This window comes from Coregonus clupeaformis, chromosome 24, assembly GCF_020615455.1.
Source record: "Coregonus clupeaformis isolate EN_2021a chromosome 24, ASM2061545v1, whole genome shotgun sequence".
Taxonomy (NCBI): Eukaryota; Metazoa; Chordata; class Actinopteri; order Salmoniformes; family Salmonidae; genus Coregonus; species Coregonus clupeaformis.
The window spans coordinates 8,410,705-8,434,829 of record NC_059215.1 but is presented as its reverse complement, the minus strand read 5'-3'; the positions used below and the strand labels follow the sequence as shown (position 1 = coordinate 8,434,829).

The window sequence follows — 24,125 nt, the reverse complement described above, 5'->3', positions numbered from 1 at the left end:
AAAACTTTTGACCATGACTGTATGTACAAAACATTAAAAACACCTGCTCTTTCCATGACATAGACTGCCCAGGTGAACCCAGGTGAAAGCTTTGATCCCTTATTGATGTCACTTGGTAAATCCACTTCAATCAGTGTAGAAGAAGGGGAGGAAACAGGTTAAAGAAGGATTTCTAAGCTTTGAGACAATTGAGACATGGATTGTGTATGTGTGCCATTCAGAGGGTGAATGGGCAAGACAAAAGATTGAAGTGCCTTTGTACGGGGTATTGTAGTAGGTGCCAGGCACACCGGTTTGTGTCAAGAACTGCAACACTGCTGGGTTTTTCCATGCTCAACAGTTTCCCGTGTGTATCAAGAATGGTCCACCACCCAAAGGACATCCAGCCAACATGACACAACTGTGGGATGCATTGGAGTCAACATGCGCCAGCATCCCTGTGGAACGCTTTCGACAGCTTGTAGAATCCATTCGAATTGAGGCTGTTCTGAGGGCAAAAGGGGGGAGGTGGGGGGGATGCAACTCAATATTAGGAAGGTGTTCCTAATGTTAGGTATACTCAGTTTATATGTGAGAAAAATTAGAGCTGTAACAAGATAGAGAGACACTCAATAACAGCATGCCTGTCCTGTGAATGGTCACCACTACCGTGGCTTTAAAGCGGCAATATGTAACTTTTTGGGTGACCTGACCAAATTCACATAGAAATGTGGGTTATAGATCTGTCATTGAAAACAAGTCTAAGAGGCGGTAGATCTGTTCTATGTACACTATTTCTATGATTCCTGTTCTTAAGTTTAGTTTTTGTGTCTTTTACTTTCGGTGTTGTACACCAGCTTCTAACAGCTGAAAATACAATATTTTGGGTTATTGAAAATATATTACACAGTGGTTTAGATGGTACAATGATTCTCTACACTTGCTTGATTTGTCACATAAACTGAAATTAGGCAAACTATTAGAATTTTAGCAACCAGGAAATGGCAGAGCGATTTCTGCATATTGCTCCTTTAATAATAAGGCCTCGTCTTTAAACTGATGAGATCTGAAGTGAACATCTACTGATCAAACCAAAATCCATTACCTTGGCAACAGATGTCCTAATCTGAGTAAAAGACAAAGACAAAATAAACAAGTGATTTCAATAAGTAAATCTACATTGGAAGACTTTTGCATTTGAAAATACAAATTGGTTAAAAATACTATAATAGTTAATAGCGCTACTTCTTGTTCCATTTTTGGAACTTTAATTTTGGATTATTACAGAGGCAGGCGAGACAAGGACATCTGTGAGTCATGGTGAAGGAAAATATAATGCCAGTGTACCAGGCTTCCCACAGAAAGTGAACTGGATAATTTGACTGAGACATGAGTAAGGCTTCCTAACATTTGGTTGGGAAAGTCAATATGGCTGAATCAGGATAGCAGGAGTTCTCAGAGGAGCCATTCGCCATCCAAGCTCCCAGCTTCCTAGATAGGCCTACTCGAATGGAGGCTCCTGAGGGTAGGACGGCTGGCCTCCATTGGAATGGAGCGGAGCGAATGGAATGGCATCAAACACATGGAAGCCACGTATTTGGTGTATTTGATACCATTCCACTCATTCCGCTCCAGTCATTACCACGAGCCCGTCCTCCCCAATTAAGGTGCCACCAACCTCCTGTGGCCTACTCCCATTTATGTTGCTAGGGATTCTCCTAGGGGCAGAACCTATGAGAGAAAATGGTCGCTGTCTAGGTGCTGAATCTTGCTGAATGGCCTTTGTCCATTCTAGTGTTACTGAAACGCTGATAATACCGTTTTGTTTTATAAACACAAATGTATGCACTCACTATAAGAGCATCTGCTAAATGACTTAAATGTCAATGTAAAAAAGGAATATTAATAATACTGCTTGTTTGTTAAAGCACCACCGGACCTTTGCACATGATGTAGTCACCACAACAACCTCTTCATGAAGACAAGGTTGAATCATTGAGGATCATCCACTGTTCTATATTAATGGAGACTGGTATTCTCTTATTCTGTTAGCAGACAAACCCAACATTGTGTTTTTATTTCTCCTGTTTCCCACATGTACAAGTGTGTAACCTGTGTACAAGTGTGTAGTGTGAAATGGAAATGTGCATATCCCACATCGGCTCAGGGATTCGAACTAGCACCTTACGGTTACTAGCACAAAGCTCTTACCACTAGGCTACCTGCCTGGTGTTTGATAATACAGTTGCCAAAATGTTGCACTGAACATACAAAGTTGTTGTCGTTTACAGCCAGTTTGCAAATCTAATATCAAAATTCAAATGACACATCTCAAAAATACAATGTGACGTCAACTTCCATGTTACCACAAAGCTATATTTGTTAATCCTCAGTTATGTTTCAGCACATATTAAAAAACAGATGAACACTGAAGAGGAGGGGAATTAAAAACTACCTAGAGTGCCCTATTCCATTATGGTTAGCTTCCTCTGTTGTGATTAAGCTTGCTATCTCCTCCCACTGCCTTCCTTCTGACAGCCCGGTCACTGGCTGCAGAATTAAAGAGCATTCCATTACTCTCTGGATCAGTGGCATTCACAGTTGGGGTTGCGGGGGACCTGTAGTGGGGTCACCAAAATGTACACACAATTATGTACTTTTTTTAGGAACAAAGAAATTAAGAGTACAGATTAGTGTATTGGACAATATACAAATGTTTTTGAGAGAGATCATTTGAAAAAAATATATATATATATTGAATAAATTTAGTTATTGGTATCTTTTCATTTTGATAAGAGATGTAAATGCAATGAATTGAAGGTTATTTGTTGATGTAAAAATTGGGTCCCTGCTGAAAAAGCTTGAATACCACTGCTCTCGATGATAACCACAGTGATGTGATAGAGCCGTTTGGTTGCATGAGCGCAAATCATAATTAAATGCTAAAAAACAAACTCAGGCTGTAAGCAGCAGCAGTTTCCACAACCACACTGAGAAGCAAGAAAAGTAAAGCATGTTATTAGACCTACCTACACAGTGCTTGACTTGGACTAAAATATGTGCCGGTACTCATTTTGGGTGCCGGTACTGTTTATATTTAGGTGCAGGAGCTCCACAATACTTTTGAGCTAATATTCCATAAGAGGAACAGGAGCTCAAGCAGTAGAACATTTGAGGTGCCGGTACTCAGCTCCGGTGAACTCCTGCCCAAGTCAAGCACTGGACATACAAAAAAACCACAAATGTGTTTGTGGTTAAAACCCACATACATAGGCTATTGAAGATAATAATGTGAGCTAAGGAAAACAGGCAAAGGTTAGAAGGTCCTACGGGGATATAATGGCCATGTGGATTGTGCAGATATTATAATTCTAACTAATTGCCCACCACATACTTCTCTGATCTCAGTTACTGTATGTCATTACACCAAAATAAATCCATTGCAACAGGTTCTCAGAAACTAAGAGCACAATGCAAGTCCAGAAATCAATGGCAGTTGTGCTTGCCTCTGACAAGCTTTGTGTCACACTAGGTGGAGTGTTGAGGCCCGCTGCCCCACTTTTATTAACACCTCCTTTCATCACAACAGAGACACACAGACATAGACACATTTTCCAGATTACTCATATTGCATATTGGGCACTGGGCACACATGGCACTTGCAGCTGATTGTTGTTGAAACATGCAATCATGTCACTGTTGAGGCTTCCCTGTCTGCTTCCATTTTAGGAAGTTATAGGAACTGAGCATCTCACCCACAGACATGTAATCTTGGTTAACCAAGAACTAAAGTCTCATGTAATTGGTCAGACGCAGTCTGTCCACAAGAGATTAACAGACATGACACTGAGAATCTGAACTAATCCAAGATCAGTGACAGACTGACATTATCTGAGAGAACAAACAAATGGGTGAAGGCAGGAAACAGTTTATGTCAAGAGACTTGGATGCAGTGCATGACCTCTTTGAATGTTGGTGCCAGCCTTAGACTAGCTCCAAGAGATTGTGTGGGCACTTGGCACACTGTAAGTGTGTTTTTGCAATGCATAATGAATAAAGAAAAGATTCAAGATTAATCCAAGCATGGAGTGAGTTTCAGTCAACAAGAGAGATTAATTTTAGTCAACTGATATTGAACGGTTCCTCTTGAAAGACTCCACTCCAAGGTATATTACAGGAGAGTGCATGGAGACAACTAATAAAAAGTGAACCCTCTACAGCTGCTTATGCCACACTACAATTTGATTATTCCCCTCACTGCATCATGTCCATCCTCTTCCTCCTCTGCAGCCATATCTCAAATTCACTCAGTGGCACTGGCACCTTTGCTGACAGACTTACCAACAGTGCGGTCCAACCCACCAGATAACAATTTCAGCACCATGGACAGCTCCCAATAGCTAACGGACAGAACAGTCACTCCCCTCGTGGACAGTGTTGATACCCTGATGAGCGAGGCATAAACAACCCGTTTCTCTAAAGGGCCTGACATCCCCTTATTCAACCCCTTAACACACAGCCAGTTCTCAGTTGTAGGCTACCTCCTACAGCCACCACTAGTGGTGCAGAAGAATCACTAATGATATAAACATCTCCAAACTGCATAAATGTTTAGGCATGTGCATTCTACCAGAACATTTTCTGTTTTGACTGCACTGAGACATATTTCCTTAAGACATATGATAGGAAATACATTTCCATTGATGGCAATAATGTTGTTGATACGTGAGGCGAGCAACAAGTGCTTCCACCGAGAAAAATAATGACGCTTTCAAATAGAGTAACGATGGCTCCTCACTGTGCTATGACACGCTATTACATAACCGCAGACCGGAATGCCCTCATTAGTATTCAATACCCTATTCTCCATTACGATTTTCTGGCATTACACATTACAAATGTTGCACATGGGAGACCTGATAGCCCACTAAACAATAAACATAGACTACTATTCGTCGTTGGTCGACTGCTTTATTAAATAGTATTCAGAAGCATCATTGCGACCTTGCTTATTCGTCCAGGCTACCTCAATGGTCTTGTTTATCTCACTGTTCGTGCTAGGAGGGAGCATAAACTGCAATCTCACAACCTTGACCAGTCCGTTTTTAAAAGGACGTGTGGTGATAGCATCTGCGGCCGATAGCCTGCAGTCTTTTATCCTAAATTAATTCATACACAGGTTAGGTTACATTGTTACAACCCCCCAAAAAGGCTTAGCCATGCTTCAATTTGGCAAGGAAAACACGAGCCTATATAGCCCAATTAAGGTCAAAACTCAGGCATAACCAGGCAATCTAACGTAATAGTGACAGTATGTGATCAAAGAGGAAAACATCTGCATGGTGCAAAACATAATCTCTCGTAGAATCTCATAAAATAAAAATGTTTAATTAAAAAAACATTCACGTAGCCAAAAGCAATAAGACAATTGCCAAATTTGATACAATTTAGCACAACCACATTTTCCAAATGACAAGTGAAACATAAAACAGTCTACAACATACAAAATAACAACATACCTGGTATAAGATAGGCTATATCAAGGTATTGACCATTTAACAACAGTGCATTCGAATATGCATTTCATAATTATGACGAATACGTCGTTTAGAGATCGAAAACACTGGATTGCAATCTGACACGGTCGAGAAAAATGCATTTTAACGACGGGAAGGAACTATGCGAGATTCCTTCATCGCTGTGTTGCCCTAGCGTTATATAACCATGGACAGACACTATGTAACGCCAACAAGGGACACACTTGCACGTCTGACTTACCAGGGTGTAGGCTAAGCGTGTTATCCAAATATATTCTTAATGTTTATCAGCTCTCTTTTTGGAATGACAGAAGGTGACCCTGCTTCTTCTGCAAGAGGCTCTGCATCTGCGAGATCACGATGCACGCAGCAACCCGGAGCTGCAAAGCACTCGCGCACATTGGGGGATGGTCCAACAAAAAGCTATCGCTTGTCTCTTTAAATACTTCAATATTGTACTGTCATGAACATAATAAGATGGATTGGAAACATTTTGGTCTGCTCGAACAGTTATTTCTGTGGTGTGATTTAATTGGCAAATGCTGCGAGGCTATAGCCCACTATTGGTTATGGGCCATTGCTATGGGCCCACTCTTATAATTAAAAATGCAATCAAAGATTTCCTGCTACATATTGGTAATTGCAAATGTTTTGAATACAACCTGAATATGACTTAAATGTCTCAATGGGTGTAGTACAACTAGTACTAGGCTATATTTGTAAGTGCAAACATCCCATTTTAAATTAAATTACGCTCTTAATGATTTGTTTTTCTCTCACATACAGTGAGGTTTACATCTGACATAACTGTAGCTCAGCTGGTAGAGCACGGCGCTTGTAACGCCAAGGTAGTGGGTTCGATCCCCGGGACCACCCATACACAAAAATGTATGCACGCATGACTTTAAGTCGCTTTGGATAAAAGCATCTTCTAAATATCATATCATAAACTACAATGTGTGTTGCTCTCTGACAGTTACAGTGCCTTAAGGACATATTCACACCCCTTGACTTTTCCCACGTTGTTATGTTACAGCCTGAATTTTAAATTGATTACATTTTTGTCACTGGCCTACAAACAATACCCCATAATGTCAAAGTGGAATTATTTTTTTGAAATATTGACAAATTAATTAAAAAGGACAAGCTGAAGTGTCTTGAGTCAATAAGTATTCAACCCCTTTATTATGGCAAGCCTAAATAAGTTCAGGAGTAAAAATGTGCTTAACAAGTCACATAATAACTTGCATGGAATAACTCTGTGTGCAGTAATAGTGTTTAACATGATTTTTTAATGACTACCTCATCTCTGTACCCCACACATACCATTATCTTTAAGGTCCCTCAGTCGAGCAGTAAATGTCAAACAAATATTCAATCACAAAGACCAGGGAGGTTTGCCAATGCCTTGCAAAGAAGGGTAACTATTGGTAGATGGGTAAAAATAAAAATAAACAGACATTGAACATCCCTTTGAGCATGGTGAAGTTATGAATTACACTTTGGATGGTGTATCAATACAGATATAGGCGTCCTTCCTAACTCAGTAGCTGGAGAGGAAGGATTTCACCATGAGGCCAATGGTGACATTAACACAGTTTAATGGCTGTGATAGGAGAAAACTGAAGATGGATCAACAACATTGTAGTCACTCCACAATACTAAGTTAATTTAAAGAGTCAAAAGAAGGAAGCCTGTACAGAATTAAAATATTCCAAAACATGCATCCTGTTTTCAATAAGGCACTAAATAAAACTGCAAAAAAAATTGCTAAGAAATTAACTTTATGTCCTGAATACAAAGTGTTATCTTTGGGCCAAATCCAACACAACACATCACTGAGTACCACTCTTCATAATTTCAAGCACGGTGGTGGCTGGATCACGTTATGGTTATGCTTGTCATCGGAAAGGACTAAGGTGTTTATGATAAAAATAACCGGAATAGAGCTAAGCACAGGCAAAATCCTAGAGGAAAACCTGGTTCAGTCTGCTTTCCACCAGACACTGGGAGACAAATATACCTTTCAGGTAGACAATAACCTAAAGCTCAAGGCCAAATATACACTGGAATTGCTTACCAAGACGATATTGACTGTTCCTGAGAGGCCTAGCAACAATTTCGACTTAAATTGGCTTGAAAATCTATGGCAAGACTTGAAAATGGCTGTCTAGCAATTATCAACAACCAACTTGACAGAGCTTGAAGAGTTTTTAAAAGAATAATGTGCAAATATTGTACAATACATGTGTGCAAAGCTCTTAGATACTTACCCAGAAAGACTCACAGATGTAGTCGCTGCCAAAAGGGGTTCTAACATGTATTCGCCAGTGGTGTAAAGTACTTAAGTAAAAATACTTTAAAGTACTACTTAAGTAGTTTTTTGGGGTATCTGTACTTTACTGTTTCTATTTTTTACAACTTCGACTTCACTACATTCCTGAAGAAAATAATGTACTTTTTACTCCGTACATTTTCCCTAAGACCCAAAAGTACTCGTTACATTTTGAATGCTTAGCAGGATAGGAAAATGGTCAAATTCACACACTTATCAAGAGAACATCCCTGGTCATCCCTTCGTTTGTAGATTATGTCTGAGTGTTGCAGTGTGCCCCTGGCTATTCGTTTGTAAAAAAGTAATAATTCTAAAAAAAATTGGTGCCACCTGGTTTTGTGATGAGGTGTGAAAGACGGAGTCAGGCGCAGGAGGTAAAACACCGAAATCAAGAGTTTATTCAGTGTACAATAATGTAGCGCATATAGCGACAGAATGAAACTAGCACAAGGGAAAATCAACCTTGGCTGCATACAAGTAAAGAGTAGCTCAACCGAACTACTCACTCTCACAACGAACAATCACTCACAAAGGACAAGGGGGCAGAGGGAACAAACTAGCACAAGGGAAAATCAACCTTGGCTGCATACAAGTAAAGAGTAGCTCAACCGAACTACTCACTCTCACAACGAACAATCACTCACAAAGGACAAGGGGGCAGAGGGAACACTTATACACAGACTAATGAGGGAATGAGTACCAGGTGTGTGTGATTGACAAGACAAGACAAATGGAGTGATGATAAATGGAGCGGTAGTGGCTAGTAAGCCGGTGACGACGAACGCCGAAACCTGCCCGAGCAAGGAGAAGGGGCAGCCTCGGCTGAATTCGTGACAGTACCCCCCCCTTGACGCGCAGCTCCAGCAGCGCGCCGACACCGGCCTCGGGGACAGCCAGGAGGACACGGAGCAGGGCGAGTCGGATGGCGACGATGGAAGTCCCTCAGCAGAGAGGGATCGAGGATATCCCTCACCGGGACCCAGCACCGTTCCTCCGGACCGTACCCTTCCCACTCCACGAGGTACTGAAGGCCCCCCACCCGGAGCCTCGAATCCAGGATGGACCGGACAGAGTACGCCGGCGCCCCCTCGATGTCCAAAGGAGGTGGAGGGACCTCCCGCACCTCAGACTCCTGGAGCGGACCAGCCACCACCGGCCTGAGGAGAGACACATGAAACGAGGGGTTAATACGGTAATCAGGGGGGAGTAATAACCTATATGTGACCTTGTTGATTCTCCTCAGGACTTTGAACGGCCCTACAAACCGCGGGCTCAGCTTCTGGCAGGGCAGGCAGAGCAGCAGATTCCGGGTCGAGAGCCAGATCCGATCCCCCGGTACAAAGACGGGGGCCTCACTGCGGTAACGGTCAGCGTTGGCCTTCTGACGACGCACGGCACGTTGGAGGTGAACATGGGCAGCGTTCCACGTCTCCTCCGCGCGCCGAAACCAGTCATCCACCGCAGAAGCTTCGGTCTGGCTCTGGTGCCAAAACCGGTTGATAACCTAAAACACACTGAAATGGCGTTAGGTTCGTAGAGGAGTGGCGGAGAGAGTTCTGGGCATATTCTGCCCATGGCAGGAACACCGACCACTCCACCGGCCGGTCCTGGCAATAGGTCCTCAGGAATCTACCCACATCCTGATTAACCTGTTCCACCTGCCCATTACTCTCAGGGTGGAACCCAGAGGTCAGGCTGACTGAGACTCCCAGATGTTCCATGAACGCCTTCCAGACTTTTGACGTGAACTGGGGACCTCGGTCAGACACTATATCCTCTGGTACCCCGTAGTGCCGGAAGACGTGTGTATACCGGGCCTCCGCAGTTTGCAGAGCTGTGGGGAGACCGGTCAGAGGAAGGAGGCGGCAGGCCTTCGAAAAGCGGTCCACAACGACCAGTATGGTGGTGTTCCCTTGAGAGAGAGGCAGATCAGTTTTTAAAAAATCAACACTCAAATGAGACCATGGTCGTTGTGGAACTGGTAAAGGTTTTAACTTACCCGCTGGGAGGTGCCTGGGTGCCTTACTCTGGGCGCACACTGAGCAGGAGGAAACATACAGCCTCACGTCCTTAGCCAAGGTAGGCCACCAGTACTTTTCGGTCAGGCAGCGCACTGTACGACTGATACCTGGGTGACCAGAGGAGGGTGACGTGTGTGCCCAGTAGATCAGACGATCACAGATAAGCGCAGGCACGTACTGCAGCCCAGCTGGACACTGCGGTGGAGATGGATCTGTGCGTAATGCCTGCGCTATATCCGCGTCCATCGCCCATACTACCGGCGCCACAATGCAGGAGTCTGGCAGTATGGGGGTATTGTCTCTGGACCTCTCCTCTGTATCATACAGCCGGGTCAGTGCGTCTGCCTTCACGTTCTTCGTACCCGGAATGTATGACAGTGTGAAATCAAACCGGGTGAAGAATAGGGCCCACCTGGCCTGGCGAGGGTTCAGCCTCCTCGCTGCCCGGATGTCCTCCAGGATGAATACAGGTGTCCTCCAGGTTACGGTGGTCCGTCCAGACGAGGAATGGGTGTTTTGCCCCCTCGAGCCAATGTCTCCACACTGTCAGAGCTTGGACAACAGCCAACAGCTCCCGATCACCAACGTCGTAGTTCTGCTCCGCCGGGCTGAGCTTCTTTGAGAAGAACGCACGGGGCGGAGCTTGGGTGGCGTGCCCGAGCGTTGAGACAGGACTGCTCCCATCCCAACCTCGGATGCATCCACCTCCACTACGAATGGTAGTGATGGATCGGGGTGGGCCAGTACCGGGGCCGAGGTGAACAGTTCCCTCAGGTTACTGAAGGCCCTGTCAGCCTCAACAGACCAGCGGAGCCGGGACGGCCCAACCTTCAACAGAGATGTAATGGGAGCTGCGACCTTGCCAAAGCCCCGGATAAACCTTCGATAATAGTTGGCGAAGCCAAGGAAGCGCTGCACCTCCTTTACCGTGGTTGGAGTCGGCCAACTACGCACGGCTGCAATGCGGTCGCCCTCCATCTCCACACCTGTGGTAGAAATGCGGTATCCGAGGAAGAGGTGTGAATGACGTGATGAGGTGTGAATGACGGAGTCAGGTGCAGGAGGTAAAACACCGAAATCAAGAGTTTATTCAGTGTAAAATAATGTAGCGCATATAGCGACAGAACGAAACTAGGACAAGGGAAAATCAACCTTGGCTGCATACAAGTAAAGAGTAGCTCAACCGAACTACTCACTCTCACAACAAACAATCACTCACAAAGGACAAGGGGGCAGAGGGAACACTTATACACAGACTAATGAGGGAATGAGTACCAGGTGTGTGTGATTGACAAGACAAGACAAGACAAATGGAGTGATGATGAATGGAGCGGTAGTGGCTAGTAAGCCGATGACGACGAACGCCGAAACCTGCCCGAGCAAGGAGGGGCAGCCTCGGCTGAATTCGTGACAGGTTTGCTTAATATAAGGACTTAAAAATTATTTATATTTTTACTTTTGATACTTAAGTATATTTTAGCAATTACATTTACTTTTGATACTTAACTATATTTAAGACCAAGTAGTATTTTACTGGGTGACTTTCACTTTTACTTGAGTCATTTTCTATTAAGGTATCTTTACAATTGGGTACTTTTTCCACCACTGGTATTCACTCATGGGGTTGAGTACTCATCTAATCAAGACAATGTGTTTTATTGTTCTTTTTTTTTTTTGTTACAATTTATTTTTATTTTTTTTACAAATCTTAGAATTTCTTCCACTTTGACATTACAGAGTATTTTGTGTAGATCATTGACAAAAAAAAAGACAATTAAATCAATTTTAATCCCTCTTTGTAAAACAACAAAATATGGAAAAAATCAAGGGGTGTAAACACTGTCTGAAGGCACTAAGGGCCGGGGTGGGGCTTATAAGGATGGGACCATCTTCTCTTTTAGGCTGATGATGCCAGTCTGCAATAAAGCCATAGCCTATCATTGCCTTGGGAAAAGCTGACCAGGCTGGTATTTCGGTTTTGTCCACTCACAACAAGCATTACGATTTTTGCGAATATCATAAAGTACATTTCATAATGAATTTCCTATGAATTGTAGCTTAATCATCATGAGTGCTGCTGATGTGACGTCACCACAGCCCTCAGTATCCCTCGCTCCCTCCCTGCCCTGGACCTGGCTGAAAAATAATGTAAAATATAGACAACCATAACACTCAAACCAAATGGCATACGCACACCTGCACAAAAACATATTAATGTTGAATAATGCTTTGACAGTTTTTCACGGCTGTGCTGCATAAAACCATATCAATACGCATGCGTCGGTCTCTCCGGCTCCGGTCTCAAAACACGCATTCAAGGTACAAAAGCAGCTTACTTTGATTATCCTGTATGATCCCAAACATCATGAGACATGGCGTTGTCATAACTGAAAGTGGTGTCTGAATTGTGCTTCTTGAAATAGTTTAACATCTATTTACGCTTGAATGTAATTTTTTTTAAACCCTAAATGACTGTTTCTACGAATGCTAACGCGTTAGCTGCACTACTTATAACTATGGTGGCTGCTAGCTAGTTGTCGTGCCCTGTATTCTTCGCCACTGATACAATACTAGCATTTAGCATAGCCTTGGTGGCGTTATAGCTAGTTAATTGTAACGTTATCGGCTATTTCCCGGTGTATGCCTTATACGTTGTGTCTGATGTTTAAAACATTGTTATCGTGGGACCCAGGCATTAAGTAGCTAGCTGGGTAACGTTAGCAAAGCAAGTAACGTTAACTAGCTAGCTGTAACTACCAGTTAGCTAACTAGGCATACTTGCCATGATTAAGAGACACTGACAAGTGTTCAACCTTTCTACCATATATGGTTAATGTCTTCTATATAGTCAATTTTAGGCTAACTGTCCCCAGCTAGAACTGTTTGCTGCCGGCTAGTTAGTGTTAGCTAGCTTGCTAAGTAAAGTTATCTAGCTAACTACTATCGACCTAAACTCCACTCCATGGTGAAGAAGGAAGTTCCCGATGACTCCACCAACGGAGTGGCGCAGAGACCAGGCTTTGTGGAATCTTCTCTGACTACATGATTCGCCCAAAGTCAATACTTTAAAAAATAATTATGAAACCCTTATGAAACCTTGTACAGATGTTTGTTGTCTGTAGTTGCGTGCCTTTTATTAGCTGAAATCCATTATTTTTAAATAAACGTTAATGAACTACAATAGACTGTGTCCTTGTTGAGATTCAATTATAATATAATAATATGCCATTTAGCAGACGCTTTTATCCAAAGCGACTTACAGTCATGCGTGCATACATTTTTTGTGTATGGGTGGTCCCGGGGATCGAACCCACAATTGGTATCTGCGTGCAACAGCAATGAGCAAACAGTCACTTGTATTTGATTATTTATTGAAAAAGTATGGATTTCAGCAAGCAACTACAGAAGACAAACATCAAATCAAAATCAAATCAAATTTTATTGGTCACATGCGCTGAATACAACAGGTGCAGACATTACAGTGAAATGCTTACTTACAGCCCTTAACCAACAGTGCATTTATTTTTAACAAAAAAAGTAAAAATAAAACAACAACAAAAAAAGTGTTGAGAAAAAAAAGAGCAGAAGTAAAATAAAATAACAGTAGGGAGGCTATATATACAGGGTGGTACCGGTGCAGAGTCAATGTGCGGGGGCACTGGCTAGTTGAGGTAGTTGAAGTAATATGTACATGTGGGTAGAGTTAAAGTGACTATGCATAAATAATTAACAGAGTAGCAGCAGCGTAAAAATGATGGGGTGGGGGGGGCAGTGCAAATAGTCTGGGTAGCCATGATTAGCTGTTCAGGAGTCTTATGGCTTGGGGGTAGAAGCTGTTGAGAAGTCTTTTGGACCTAGACTTGGCACTCCGGTACCGCTTGCCGTGCGGTAGCAGAGAGAACAGTCTATGACTAGGGTGGCTGGAGTCTTTGACAATTTTGAGGGCCTTCCTCTGACACCGCCTGGTATAGAGGTCCTGGATGGCAGGAAGCTTGGCCCCAGTGATGTACTGGGCCGTACGCACTACTCTCTGTAGTGCCTTGCGGTCGGAGGCCAAGCAGTTGCCATACCAGGCGGTGATGCAACCAGTCAGGATGCTCTCGATGGTGCAGCTGTAGAATTTTTTGAGGATCTGAGGACCCATGCCAAATCTTTTCAGTCTCCTGAGGGGGAATAGGCTTTGTCGTGCCCTCTTCACGACTGTCTTGGTGTGTTTGGACCATGATAGTTCGTTGGTGATGTGGACACCAAGGAACTTGAAGCTCTCAACCTGTTCCACTACAGCCCCATCGATGAGAATGGGGGCGTGCTCAGTCCTCTTTTTTTTCCTGTAGTCCACAATCATCTCCTTTGTCTTGGTCACGTTGAGGGAGAGGTTGCATGGGCACATGGTAGGTGTTTCATAATAAAAACAATTGGAAGGATTGACATCAGGCAAATCGATTACACAAAGCCTGTTCTCTGCTCCAGTCTGTTGGAGTCATCAGAAACTTCCTACACCATGTAGTTTAGTCAGCTAGCTAACTACAAGTCTTGAATTTCCGTATACACACCCAGAATCAGACATTTATTTGAGTCATGCTGTGGGTCAAGTCAGTTGAGGTAGCCAGCGTTCCAAGTGTCTTTAGCTGCTGTAGACCATTATATTACACGCCATGGAGGAAGTCTCAACGGCACAGCTGATGCATGTTGACCTTACTTGCATGTAACGTTAACTTGAGTGTTGTGTGTTAAACAGCTGACAGCAATGTTTTTCTCCGCCCCTCCAGATGCTGATGCCCAAGAAAAATCGTATAGCCATCTACGAGCTCCTCTTCAAGGAGGGAGTGATGGTGGCAAAAAAGGATGTGCATCTGGCTAAGCACCCGGAACTGGCCGATAAGAATGTGCCCAACCTTCACGTTATGAAGGCCATGCAGGTTAGATTTTGTACACATGATTGAGAATGAAACCAGGATAGGATCAACTTTATTGTCCCTAAGGGGACATTTTTCTTTGACACCCAGTATTGTAGCTGTAAAACTTTTTACTGGTTTGTTGGCAAAATGTCCTCAACTGACTGTGACCCTCCCTCTGCAGTCTCTGAAGTCAACTGGGTATGTGAAGGAGCAGTTTGCCTGGCGCCACTTCTACTGGTACCTGACCAATGAGGGCATCCAGTACCTGAGGGACTTCCTGCATCTGCCCCCAGAGATTGTTCCTGCCACTCTGCGTCGCCAGATGCGCCCTGAGACCGCCCGGCCCAGGCCTAAAGGTAGGCTGCATATCATGACTGTGGCCTTTTCTCATTTGTAGAAAAAGTCTGTCCTCCGCCCTCTCTCCCCCGTGACCCGGAAACCGATAAGTGGTCGAGGAGAGTTGCCCCGTTCAAAACAACTGGGAACTCTGAAAAATACGAAGTAAAATCATGACGTCAGTGATCTTCAGGTCGGAAAGACGGAGCTCTAGAAAGAGGCCTGAGTTGGATGATGGTTCAAAATGATTTTTCCCAGTCGGAGCTCTTTTTTTTTTTTTCCTGCGTTCCCAATTGTTTTGAACGCACTGAAGTTGAAAGTTGGAGATTTCCGAGTTCCCAGTTTTGAATGCGGCAAGTGTCAATTCGTTATTAGGCAAACGGAAGACTGTTCTCCCCTCCTCGATAGCCTCCTTTTGGCGAGGAAGCACAAGTGTATCCTACCGGAGTCCTTTGTGGAAGAGTTTTCAAATCTGCCACACCCCCTTTGAATCTGCTATTGTTTTCTTGAAGGATTAAAGCATGCAAACATTTAAAAACAATATGCTACTTATCCTTTCATCTATAAAATGCATTGCATAACTAGCCAAATAATTTAATCACTTTATACATTTATTTTGGGGTTCCAACCTGTAAACGTCATTTGCCTGACGACGCGTGATTGGAGGAGTCTCATTTCATACAAGCGCATTTTCGTCCACTTTCCCTCTCCGCCACTCCTCGATTACCTTTGACCTTTTTCAAAAGGATGCTAGAGAGGACAGGAGTTCAGGAAATCCAATTGCGAAAAGGCCCATATGTTTCACCTGGGTCCTGTTCAGGAGGGTGCACTGTTCAAATGTAACTATGTAAAACAGATATGATTGTCATGTAGAATTGGGTATCATGTCAGCTCTATTCATTATTTCTGTGATTTTTGTAATGCACTTCCAATCAGTAATTCCAGTTTGACTGATTCCTATACTTAGGCAGCAGGTTTCCTTCATGGATGTATAGTGTGGTGAACATTGCAGGTGTTATGCCAGTTGTATGCAGATGAGATGAGTGGTGTAAAACATCCTCCTGTTTCAGGTATGGAGGGTGAGAGAGGCGAGAGGCCAACCAGGTTTAACCGTGAAGGAGGAGACCGAGACAACTACAGACGTTCTGTTGCACCACGTAAGTACCCAAATCACCTGTTTTATGTTCGATAAGCATGCACCAATATGGAAACACTGGGCCAATACCAATATTTGCTTTGCCACGGTGGCTGACCTATGATGCAGCACATGGTAAACTGAATGAAAATTACCTAAATCTCTACTTGTTTGATGATCATACTTTGTCCTTTTAGCTGGTGCAGACAAGAAGGCTGAAGCAGGTGCTGGTGCAGCTACTGAATTCCAATTCGTAAGTAAACACTTTCCCAAGCATTTGAATCAAGGATGGGTGCCATGCTATATTGTAGGCCAATTGTGATCTTCAAGGACCGAAAACATACCAACTTGTATTGTGTGTTGCAGAGAGGTGGTTTTGGACGTGGCAGAGGACAGCAACCACCACAGGAGTAAAGCAGACTGTTCTTGTACAGTATAATAAAAGGTGATTGGTGTAATCGCAATGTGTTATGAATTTAATTGCACGGGATGTCAGTGATCATTATAAGATGTATACACTTGAATTTGTAGGTGGTAATGACTAAGCTTTTATTTTCAATCTAGGTAAGTTAACGAAGAACAAATTGCTCCATAAGCTGAAAGAAACCCAAAGAACACTGAAATACTGGTGTTTTATTAATTGGCACAATTAATTTCACATTCAGTCTTACACTTTGTACCCATTTAAGAAATCTGATGTGAGTTGACAACATGGAGATGTTTAGCCATATAATTGCAAGGCCAATTGAACAAGGAACAAATGCCTGTCTGATTTGCCCGATTGGACCATTGCACGTAACGACTAACAATTTTTAAACACCAGCCTTCAAGAAATATTTCCTCATTTGATTTGCTTTATCCTGTTAAAACCCTTAACCTTACCAGTAAACTGAAGTAATCAATAATGGGAAACTGCGATAACTGCCATCACCTGGTTAGATGACCCACAGCCACTAGATGGCACAACCTCATGACGGGCCTCAGACAAAAACATGGGCATACTGAGGAAAATAATGAAATTCCTACTGGCCATGTATGTACTTATAACAGTCATTACGTCCTGGTGCAATATTGTATGACTGTTAGGTCTACCATGAGTAGGCCTAACCATTTCTATTTTTACATGTGACATAGGCAAGTAGTCAAAAGAAATTAAAATGCAGTTCACATGCAAACATCACATTCTTATGTTCAGGGTCAATGTTAAAGAGGAAAGGAACCAAAACTCCATGATAGGCAGTTACTAATACATAAATGTTGCATAACCAACTAAATGAAATGCATCTAAGCAAAACTAGCCAACCGAGGGCCCAAGATACCACAGGGCTAGGGCCATAAAGGTTAAGAGTCTGTATAAAACTTAAACATTGGCAAGAGACAGTTCAAAGATGAACAGAGGGAGGCTGAAAACTAACTGAAATCTGTGCCAGATCAGTTGGGTCAATGTGTAAATTTGGACCAATCCAGCTCAGCAAGAATAGAATATCCTAATTCTTTGTGCCCACATACTTGCCTAAATGCTCAGTGGCACAAGCTGTTCTGCCGGAGCCAGTCAGTTTCTCACACCATGGACAACAAGACATCTTACATTGTTTGTTTTTGGGGGGCCTGAAAAAAAAAAAAGGTCTAAAACATCATTATTGAAATACGCACATACCTACCCCATCAGGGTTTTGAGCTGTTTAGCAGAAGTCTCAGGAGTTTTTGGTGCAAGTGCTGCAACATCAAAACCAGCTAGCAACTACAAGATGACAAGTGTGAGCGAAGAAGAATCTACACATTCATTTGTGGGCCAGGGAGACAAGCAAACAACAGTACCAAACTCCAGGGTCAGTAGGAGTTTGCTCTCTGCATTGACAGACTATAGCTCATTAACATATCTACCAATCTCAGTTATTTGTTCCCAAGTCCTGACAGGGCCAGAATCACTATGGTTCTGAGACTCAGCATCCGTCCATTCATCAGATGAATGCCATTTAAATGATTAATTTGAACAACCAATTAACATACCAAAAGAAGACATAATATATTAAGACCTGTTAAAGTATTTTTCAAGAAAAGAAAAGAAAAAACTAACAAAAACCTCGCTGACAAAAAACAAGTCCAGTGTTAATTTAAGGGACAATGCAGAACATCACAGTGTAAACATTTGTTAGGAATACAATTCAGAATTGATGAAATCACAAGTGTAAATGTCCTCACCAACGTGCAGGTGATTTATCTTGGCGTTGCATCTCCGGTTGTGCAACCTCTCTTCCTGCATCACACACAGGCTGCGTTTAGACAGGCAGGCCAATTCAGATATTTTTTCCACTAATTGGTCTTTTGACCAATCATATCAGCTCTGAAAAAGATCTGTGATTGGTCAAAAGACCAATTTGTGGAGAAAAAAATATCAGAATTGGGCTGCCTGTCTAAATGCAGCCATAGTCACACACGCAAATACACACACCAATCAGTCCTCAATTTACACAATACACACACCAGAAGGTTATTAGTACAGACTGATAAATGTCCATAATCTGCAGTCAATCACCATGATAACGTAAGAAAATAAATATGAATATTAACAAAGTAAATGGATATAAGATTATTGAATAAAGTGGAAACCATAACATCAATTTGAGTGGGGTCCAGAGTGGCATAATCTTCCTAGTGCCATTTTAAAATTAGCCTTACTATTAAAGCACAATAAAACAACACCTAATGACATTACTCCCCCCCTCCTGATACACAACCTGATTCATTAAGACTCAAAAGACTAGTCTGGGTTCTTGTTCCTTTCCCCTGAGGATCAGATAACATGCACAATTCTCTGTCTTTCCGGTCATTGAATTATAAAACATCTTCATAGTCTGAAATAGACTGACAAGATGTGAGACAGCAGATGACTTACATTTCAATGTTCTGGTTAGATGTGCCCCATTGTGATAAAAGGCCCAAGCTACTGTGGGAGTAGTTTTTGTCAGCCCCTTATCAAAGCTTCTCTCTCAAAACAACAAAGCTTGTGCTACCTTCACAATGTAATACAAATGGGAGACTGTTTGTACCAGATAATTCCATTCCTACAGATTGCATCACACAAGACACACCCATGTAGCTTTACCACACATGCAAAATAGGAAACTTTCCCACAAGCCCATCTAACTAAAGCAATGCATTCTTAGGGGATTAGGAAATATATGAAAAGAAAACCAACAATAGAAAATGTCATACTGAAATACTGTCATACTTTACAACTCTTAACACAGTTGGGAGTATGTATTACACTAATGATCTGTCACGGTACATGGTGGGAGGTTATGTCATTCTTATGAATGCCATATAAAGGGGTGTGGCAACTTCAAGTAAAGTGTTAGCAAAACAAGACCCTTAAGCCTGTCTTCTTCTGTAAACACATTCAATACCAATACTTTACATCACCACAGCAGAAAGTTGCATTCAACAAACCTCATATTTATGACAGAGAGGAACCGAGGTAAAGGAGGACGAGTTTGGAAATATCTCATGCAATTATTAGTAAAAAGCAACAAAAAAAACATTCAAATTACAAAGTGTTATATCTTCTTCGCCCAACACTTGTCAAGTCTGTACCTCCACTCTGGCACTAGAAGGCTGGCAAGGCAAACATTTCTGTTGATATTTTGAAGGTAAAAAAAAGTTGTAGTAGGAGCAGGATTAATAAGAAAAAGAAGCAGGTAAAAGATGTGGAGAAGTCTCCAGGAGTTTCAGTTATCTTATACTCGATCTGGAGCTCTGGTTGATATTGTAGGTAGGGGAGCGCTCTTCTCCCCCTCTCGTGGTCACCAGGGGTGTCCCGTTGCTGCTCAGGCTGCCATGTTGTAGGGCCTCAAAGTACGAGGCCTGCACAGGCTTGTGGCACTGCAGCACTCTTCTGGCATCCTCTGTATTAAACCATTCCCTTTTTCTTCCTGTCAACACAGGGATAAAGAGCAAAGGGGAGTCAGGAAGGGGGCCACAAAAAAAAGCAGATTTAGTCTAGATTCTCAGAAATGAAACATGACTATAGGATATACTGGTTCAGAGGATCAGCTGGCCAATCCATATGTCGATGAATCAATTTGATAACAAAATTGATTGTCCAGTCATCACAGCTTCCACAACCACCACAAAAACTAGAATTAACGTACCAATATTTAACATACCGATATTCACAGAGTCCTCCCAGTCTTCCAACATCTCTGTAACGATGAGGACATAGACATATGTTCTGTGCTTCCTGTCTGTGTTCTGAGTAGGAGTAAATCGAGAAAAATTCTCAGTGCTCAAGGTTAGGAGGCAAAGAAGTTGAAATAAATTAGCAGTTCCTCCCACCCCAAGTTTAAAGACAACCAACACAACTACTTTTTCAGCTCACCTCGAAAATTCCTAGTAGACGCCCCAATGTCCCCTTGACACCAGCCTGGAAAGACAACATGGCCAGTGGAAATGAAACAGCAGATAAAACTTTTAATAATTATTCTTAGTAAAAGCAGGACACTTGTGATAATGTTTTTGCATTTTCACCCGATGAGACCTGGGGGTTCTGAGAATTCATGCCATTTTCAGTCACGGGGCGGGGGGAGGCCATGGTTGTGTATGGTCATGGAGAGGGAGGGATCAGCTCCTATTAACATGGCGTCATCGTAGTACTTTCTTCTTCAGGTTACAGTTTTACTCTATTTATAAACATGGACTCTCAATCAAGAGGCTCCTCCATCCCCATTTAGTCCATAGCTTCTATAGAGGAACATCTACTCAAAGAACGCATAGCTTTTTCAAGGTTGAAATAAGGGCTGCTAAGGTAACTGGTATAAACCTGGTACATCAACTAAACCCCCAAATCCCGCAAGCACATTTGGCAAAGACAACAATACATCAGATTGTGTTTCACTGACAATGAGCTCAACATCAATCACAAGGAACTCCCAAAAGAGGCTGAATACATTTAATGGAAATGCAATAAACTTAAATGACTGGAAGATCCCATTTGTTTAAGAGAAAACGCTAACTTCAGTTAGGGAGAAGTCAAATACATTATATACCCTCCTTAAGAGCTTCAGGCAACACTTTAGTATGAGCGTAACCCTTCTAGAAAATGATGCTCAGGGACAGGATTTTTGGGGAAATCGGATCAGATTAATAAGCATATGCCAAACCATTTAAAGGCCACCTGTGCAGAAGTGAAATTATACTTCCCATAAGCTCCTTGCATAATAAAAACTCTGAATGCACAAGTCAAGTTGACAAGTAATTTAGCCTACCTCTTCACACACCTCTCGAACAGCAGCAACGTTGGGCTCTTCCTCCGGCTCCATCCCTCCACCAGGGACGATCCACTTGCCTGGATGACGGATACTACTCACCAACAACACCTGTAGGGTTGACAGTTATTTCAATTAATTAAAATAATATGCCCATACCTTCACAAGATTGTGTTGCTCTAATTGAATACCATTACTTGAGCACTAATATAGGCATATAACATAAATCAAGCGCTATAGAGCCCCACAGTGGAGGTGTCATAATACCCACAAAAAACCTAGCGGTCAAAAGTGGCTCCAATCATTTTTCCACCATTAATTTTCCCATAGGGAATTTTAGAAACACTTAACATAAGGGCTGTGTTTCATGTAGGCTTACCCTGGCATGACGTTTTGATAACCAGGTAAATCTCTCTCAAACAAGGTGACTTTTATCAATATATTCGGCTCCATTTACTCTCAGATTCGAAAATGCTAACTAGCATCAAAGTAGACATCATGCAAGACTACAAATCCCTGCAAGTCATCTCTAGCTGCCACCTTTGCTAACAGGTATTGTGTCAATTTAAAACTTGCACAAGACGGTTCACAGAATTGTCAATTGAATGAAATGTATCCAATTTATGAATTACTACATTTAGCAAACAGATAGTTAATCCAGATATTCTTACCTTTGCCTCCATTCGGCAGTCTCGTCCAGGTCATCATGGCATTTGTAGTTCTTTATGATAACACATTAGCAGCTAATTAGCGTTTCATTTGGGGGGGGAGGGGGGGGGGTAAATACAGGCGAATATATTGATAAAAGTAACTTTGTCCGAGAGATTTACATGGTTATCATCAAAACGTCACGCCAGGGTAAGCCTACACGAAACACAGCCCTTATTTTCAGTGTTTCTAAAATCCCATATGGGAAAAATGAATGGTGGAAAAACGATTGGAACCATTTCCTTGTTTGACCGCTAGGTTAAGGGTATTATGACTCATACTGTGGTACTCTATTTGCATGAGGTATGTCATGGATGCATTTGCTCCATGCCTTACATTTTTTGTTGGCCAACTCTTTTGATGATATGCACACATTGCATAATTTGTTGCAATGGCCCAAAACTAACAGACACTGCATTGCATAAAAAGCTCACTGACAACACTGGGGAAATAAAGTTATTATATTATATTTAGTCTAGGCGTCTACGGTTAATGTCAGTTTGAGAATTGTATCACACAAAAACATGGCAACCGCCGGTGATGTTGTTGCCATCAATTCAATTTAGGCCTCGCCACCAAATATATGCCTTTCGTAAACAACTCGCCCTCTTCTCTTCATTCGGAATCACTACCTGCTGGCAACGTGGCAAACTGTTTATTCACAAGGCCCGTTCCACCACACCACTATAGCCTCGGACTTACCTCCTCCTCACTCTCGTTTCTGAAGCACAGACAGGCGGCGCGCTTCTTGTAGCCATCCCCGTCATATGTCCGCGTTTGATTCGATTTGATCTTCATCATTTCGGGGTCTCAAAAACGAAAAAAGTAAACAAAAATCGCTGGAAGACGTTCACAGCCCACTTAGTGAAACCTTGTATAAGTCTCGAAATTTCTAGAATAGACTTCTTCTCCGCTTCATTTTTGAAGACCTGGCCGCATCTCTTGTACAGACGCCATTATTAAAAAGCTGCGTAAATTACGCACCACCGGAGATAGAATAGTCAAACGTAGCCTAGGCTACACATATCGGTATTCACGTTTCAATCTTTGAGAATAAGAGTACACTATAAGCGCAGTTGTGATGTTTCTGGTTGGTCTAGTTTTACCTGGTTTGTATTATATTCTGAGTCCAACAGCCACACCCGGTTTCCCCCTATCCCCTCTCCATCATCCGCCTACTCAGTGCGCACCTAGGTGCCTCGTTTATACAATTATTTTATGCACAGATTTGATTGTTCTGTACGTTGAAAACCACGCCAACGTTGGGATTTATCAACCTTGAATTTGGCATGAAAATTTGCATTTAATGTTTATTTTTCATTAACAAATATATGATTAAGGCTATAGAAAAAAATTAAAATAGGGTTTTGTAACAAAGAATATGGCAATGATCCTTTTCCAACCCTCATCCTCAAATAATATAAATAAACCTTTAGGTATAAACCAGAGGAGGCTGGTGGGAGGAGTAATAAGAAGAAGGGCTCATTGTATTGGCTGGAATGGAATCAATGGAACGTATCAAGCATCAGTTGTCAGAGCAGTTTACCGATCACTGTACCTGTACACAGCCCATCTGTAATTAGCCCACCCAACTACCTCATCCCCATATTGTTATTTACATTGTTATTTATAATTTGCACCCCAGTATCTCTATTTGCACATCATATTCTGCACATCTATCACTCCAGTATTAATACTAAATTGTAATTATTTTGCACTATGGCCTATTTATTGCCTTACCTCCATAACTTACTACATTTGCACACACTGTATATAGATTTTCTATTTTCTATTGTGTTATTGACTGTACGTTTTGTTTATTCCATATGTAACTCTGTGTTGTTGTTGTTTTTGTCGTACTGCTTTGCTTTATCTTGGCCAGGTCGCAGTTGTAAATGAGAACTTGTTCTCA

General features: G+C 42.3%; 3 protein-coding genes across 8 annotated transcripts in view; 1 reads left to right on the top strand and 2 right to left on the bottom strand.

Annotated features, from left to right (window-relative positions):
• The window catches only part of LOC121538471 (protein kinase C and casein kinase substrate in neurons protein 1-like), a 75,714-nt gene extending 69,137 nt beyond the window's left edge, over positions 1–6,577 (bottom strand). For 2 of the 4 annotated variants that reach the window (XM_041846507.2, XM_041846511.1), the window contains exon 1: positions 5,758–6,577. The gene's annotated coding sequence lies outside the window, so the exon portion shown is untranslated. The remainder of the gene's footprint in view (positions 1–5,757) is intronic. The other 2 variants (XM_041846512.2, XM_041846510.1) reach the window with 2 other exon arrangements.
• Positions 6,578–12,083: 5,506 nt separating this feature from the next.
• Positions 12,084–16,699, top strand: LOC121538477 (40S ribosomal protein S10). The gene is made up of 6 exons (XM_041846519.1): positions 12,084–12,191; positions 14,642–14,791; positions 14,952–15,126; positions 16,177–16,263; positions 16,439–16,494; positions 16,608–16,699. The coding sequence occupies exons 2-6, from the start codon at positions 14,642–14,644 to the stop codon at positions 16,653–16,655; spliced, it is 516 nt and encodes a 171-aa protein (XP_041702453.1). The 5' UTR covers positions 12,084–12,191; the 3' UTR covers positions 16,656–16,699.
• Positions 16,700–19,021: 2,322 nt separating this feature from the next.
• On the bottom strand, positions 19,022–23,333 carry LOC121538475 (diphosphoinositol polyphosphate phosphohydrolase 1-like). Of its 3 annotated transcripts, none has more exons than XM_041846517.2 (5): positions 22,916–23,333; positions 21,518–21,616; positions 20,620–20,664; positions 20,393–20,492; positions 19,022–20,173 (listed from the first exon to the last, which is right to left on the bottom strand). In XM_041846517.2, exons 1-5 carry the CDS (start codon positions 23,012–23,014, stop codon positions 19,974–19,976), a joined length of 543 nt encoding a protein of 180 aa, XP_041702451.1. In that variant the 5' UTR covers positions 23,015–23,333; the 3' UTR covers positions 19,022–19,973. The 3 variants fall into 3 exon arrangements, with proteins under 3 accessions (XP_041702451.1, XP_041702450.1, XP_041702452.1); XM_041846516.2 differs by having other exon boundaries at positions 21,506–21,616; positions 22,916–23,326; XM_041846518.2 differs by having other exon boundaries at positions 20,408–20,492; positions 21,506–21,616; positions 22,916–23,318.
• Positions 23,334–24,125: the final 792 nt, after the last annotated feature.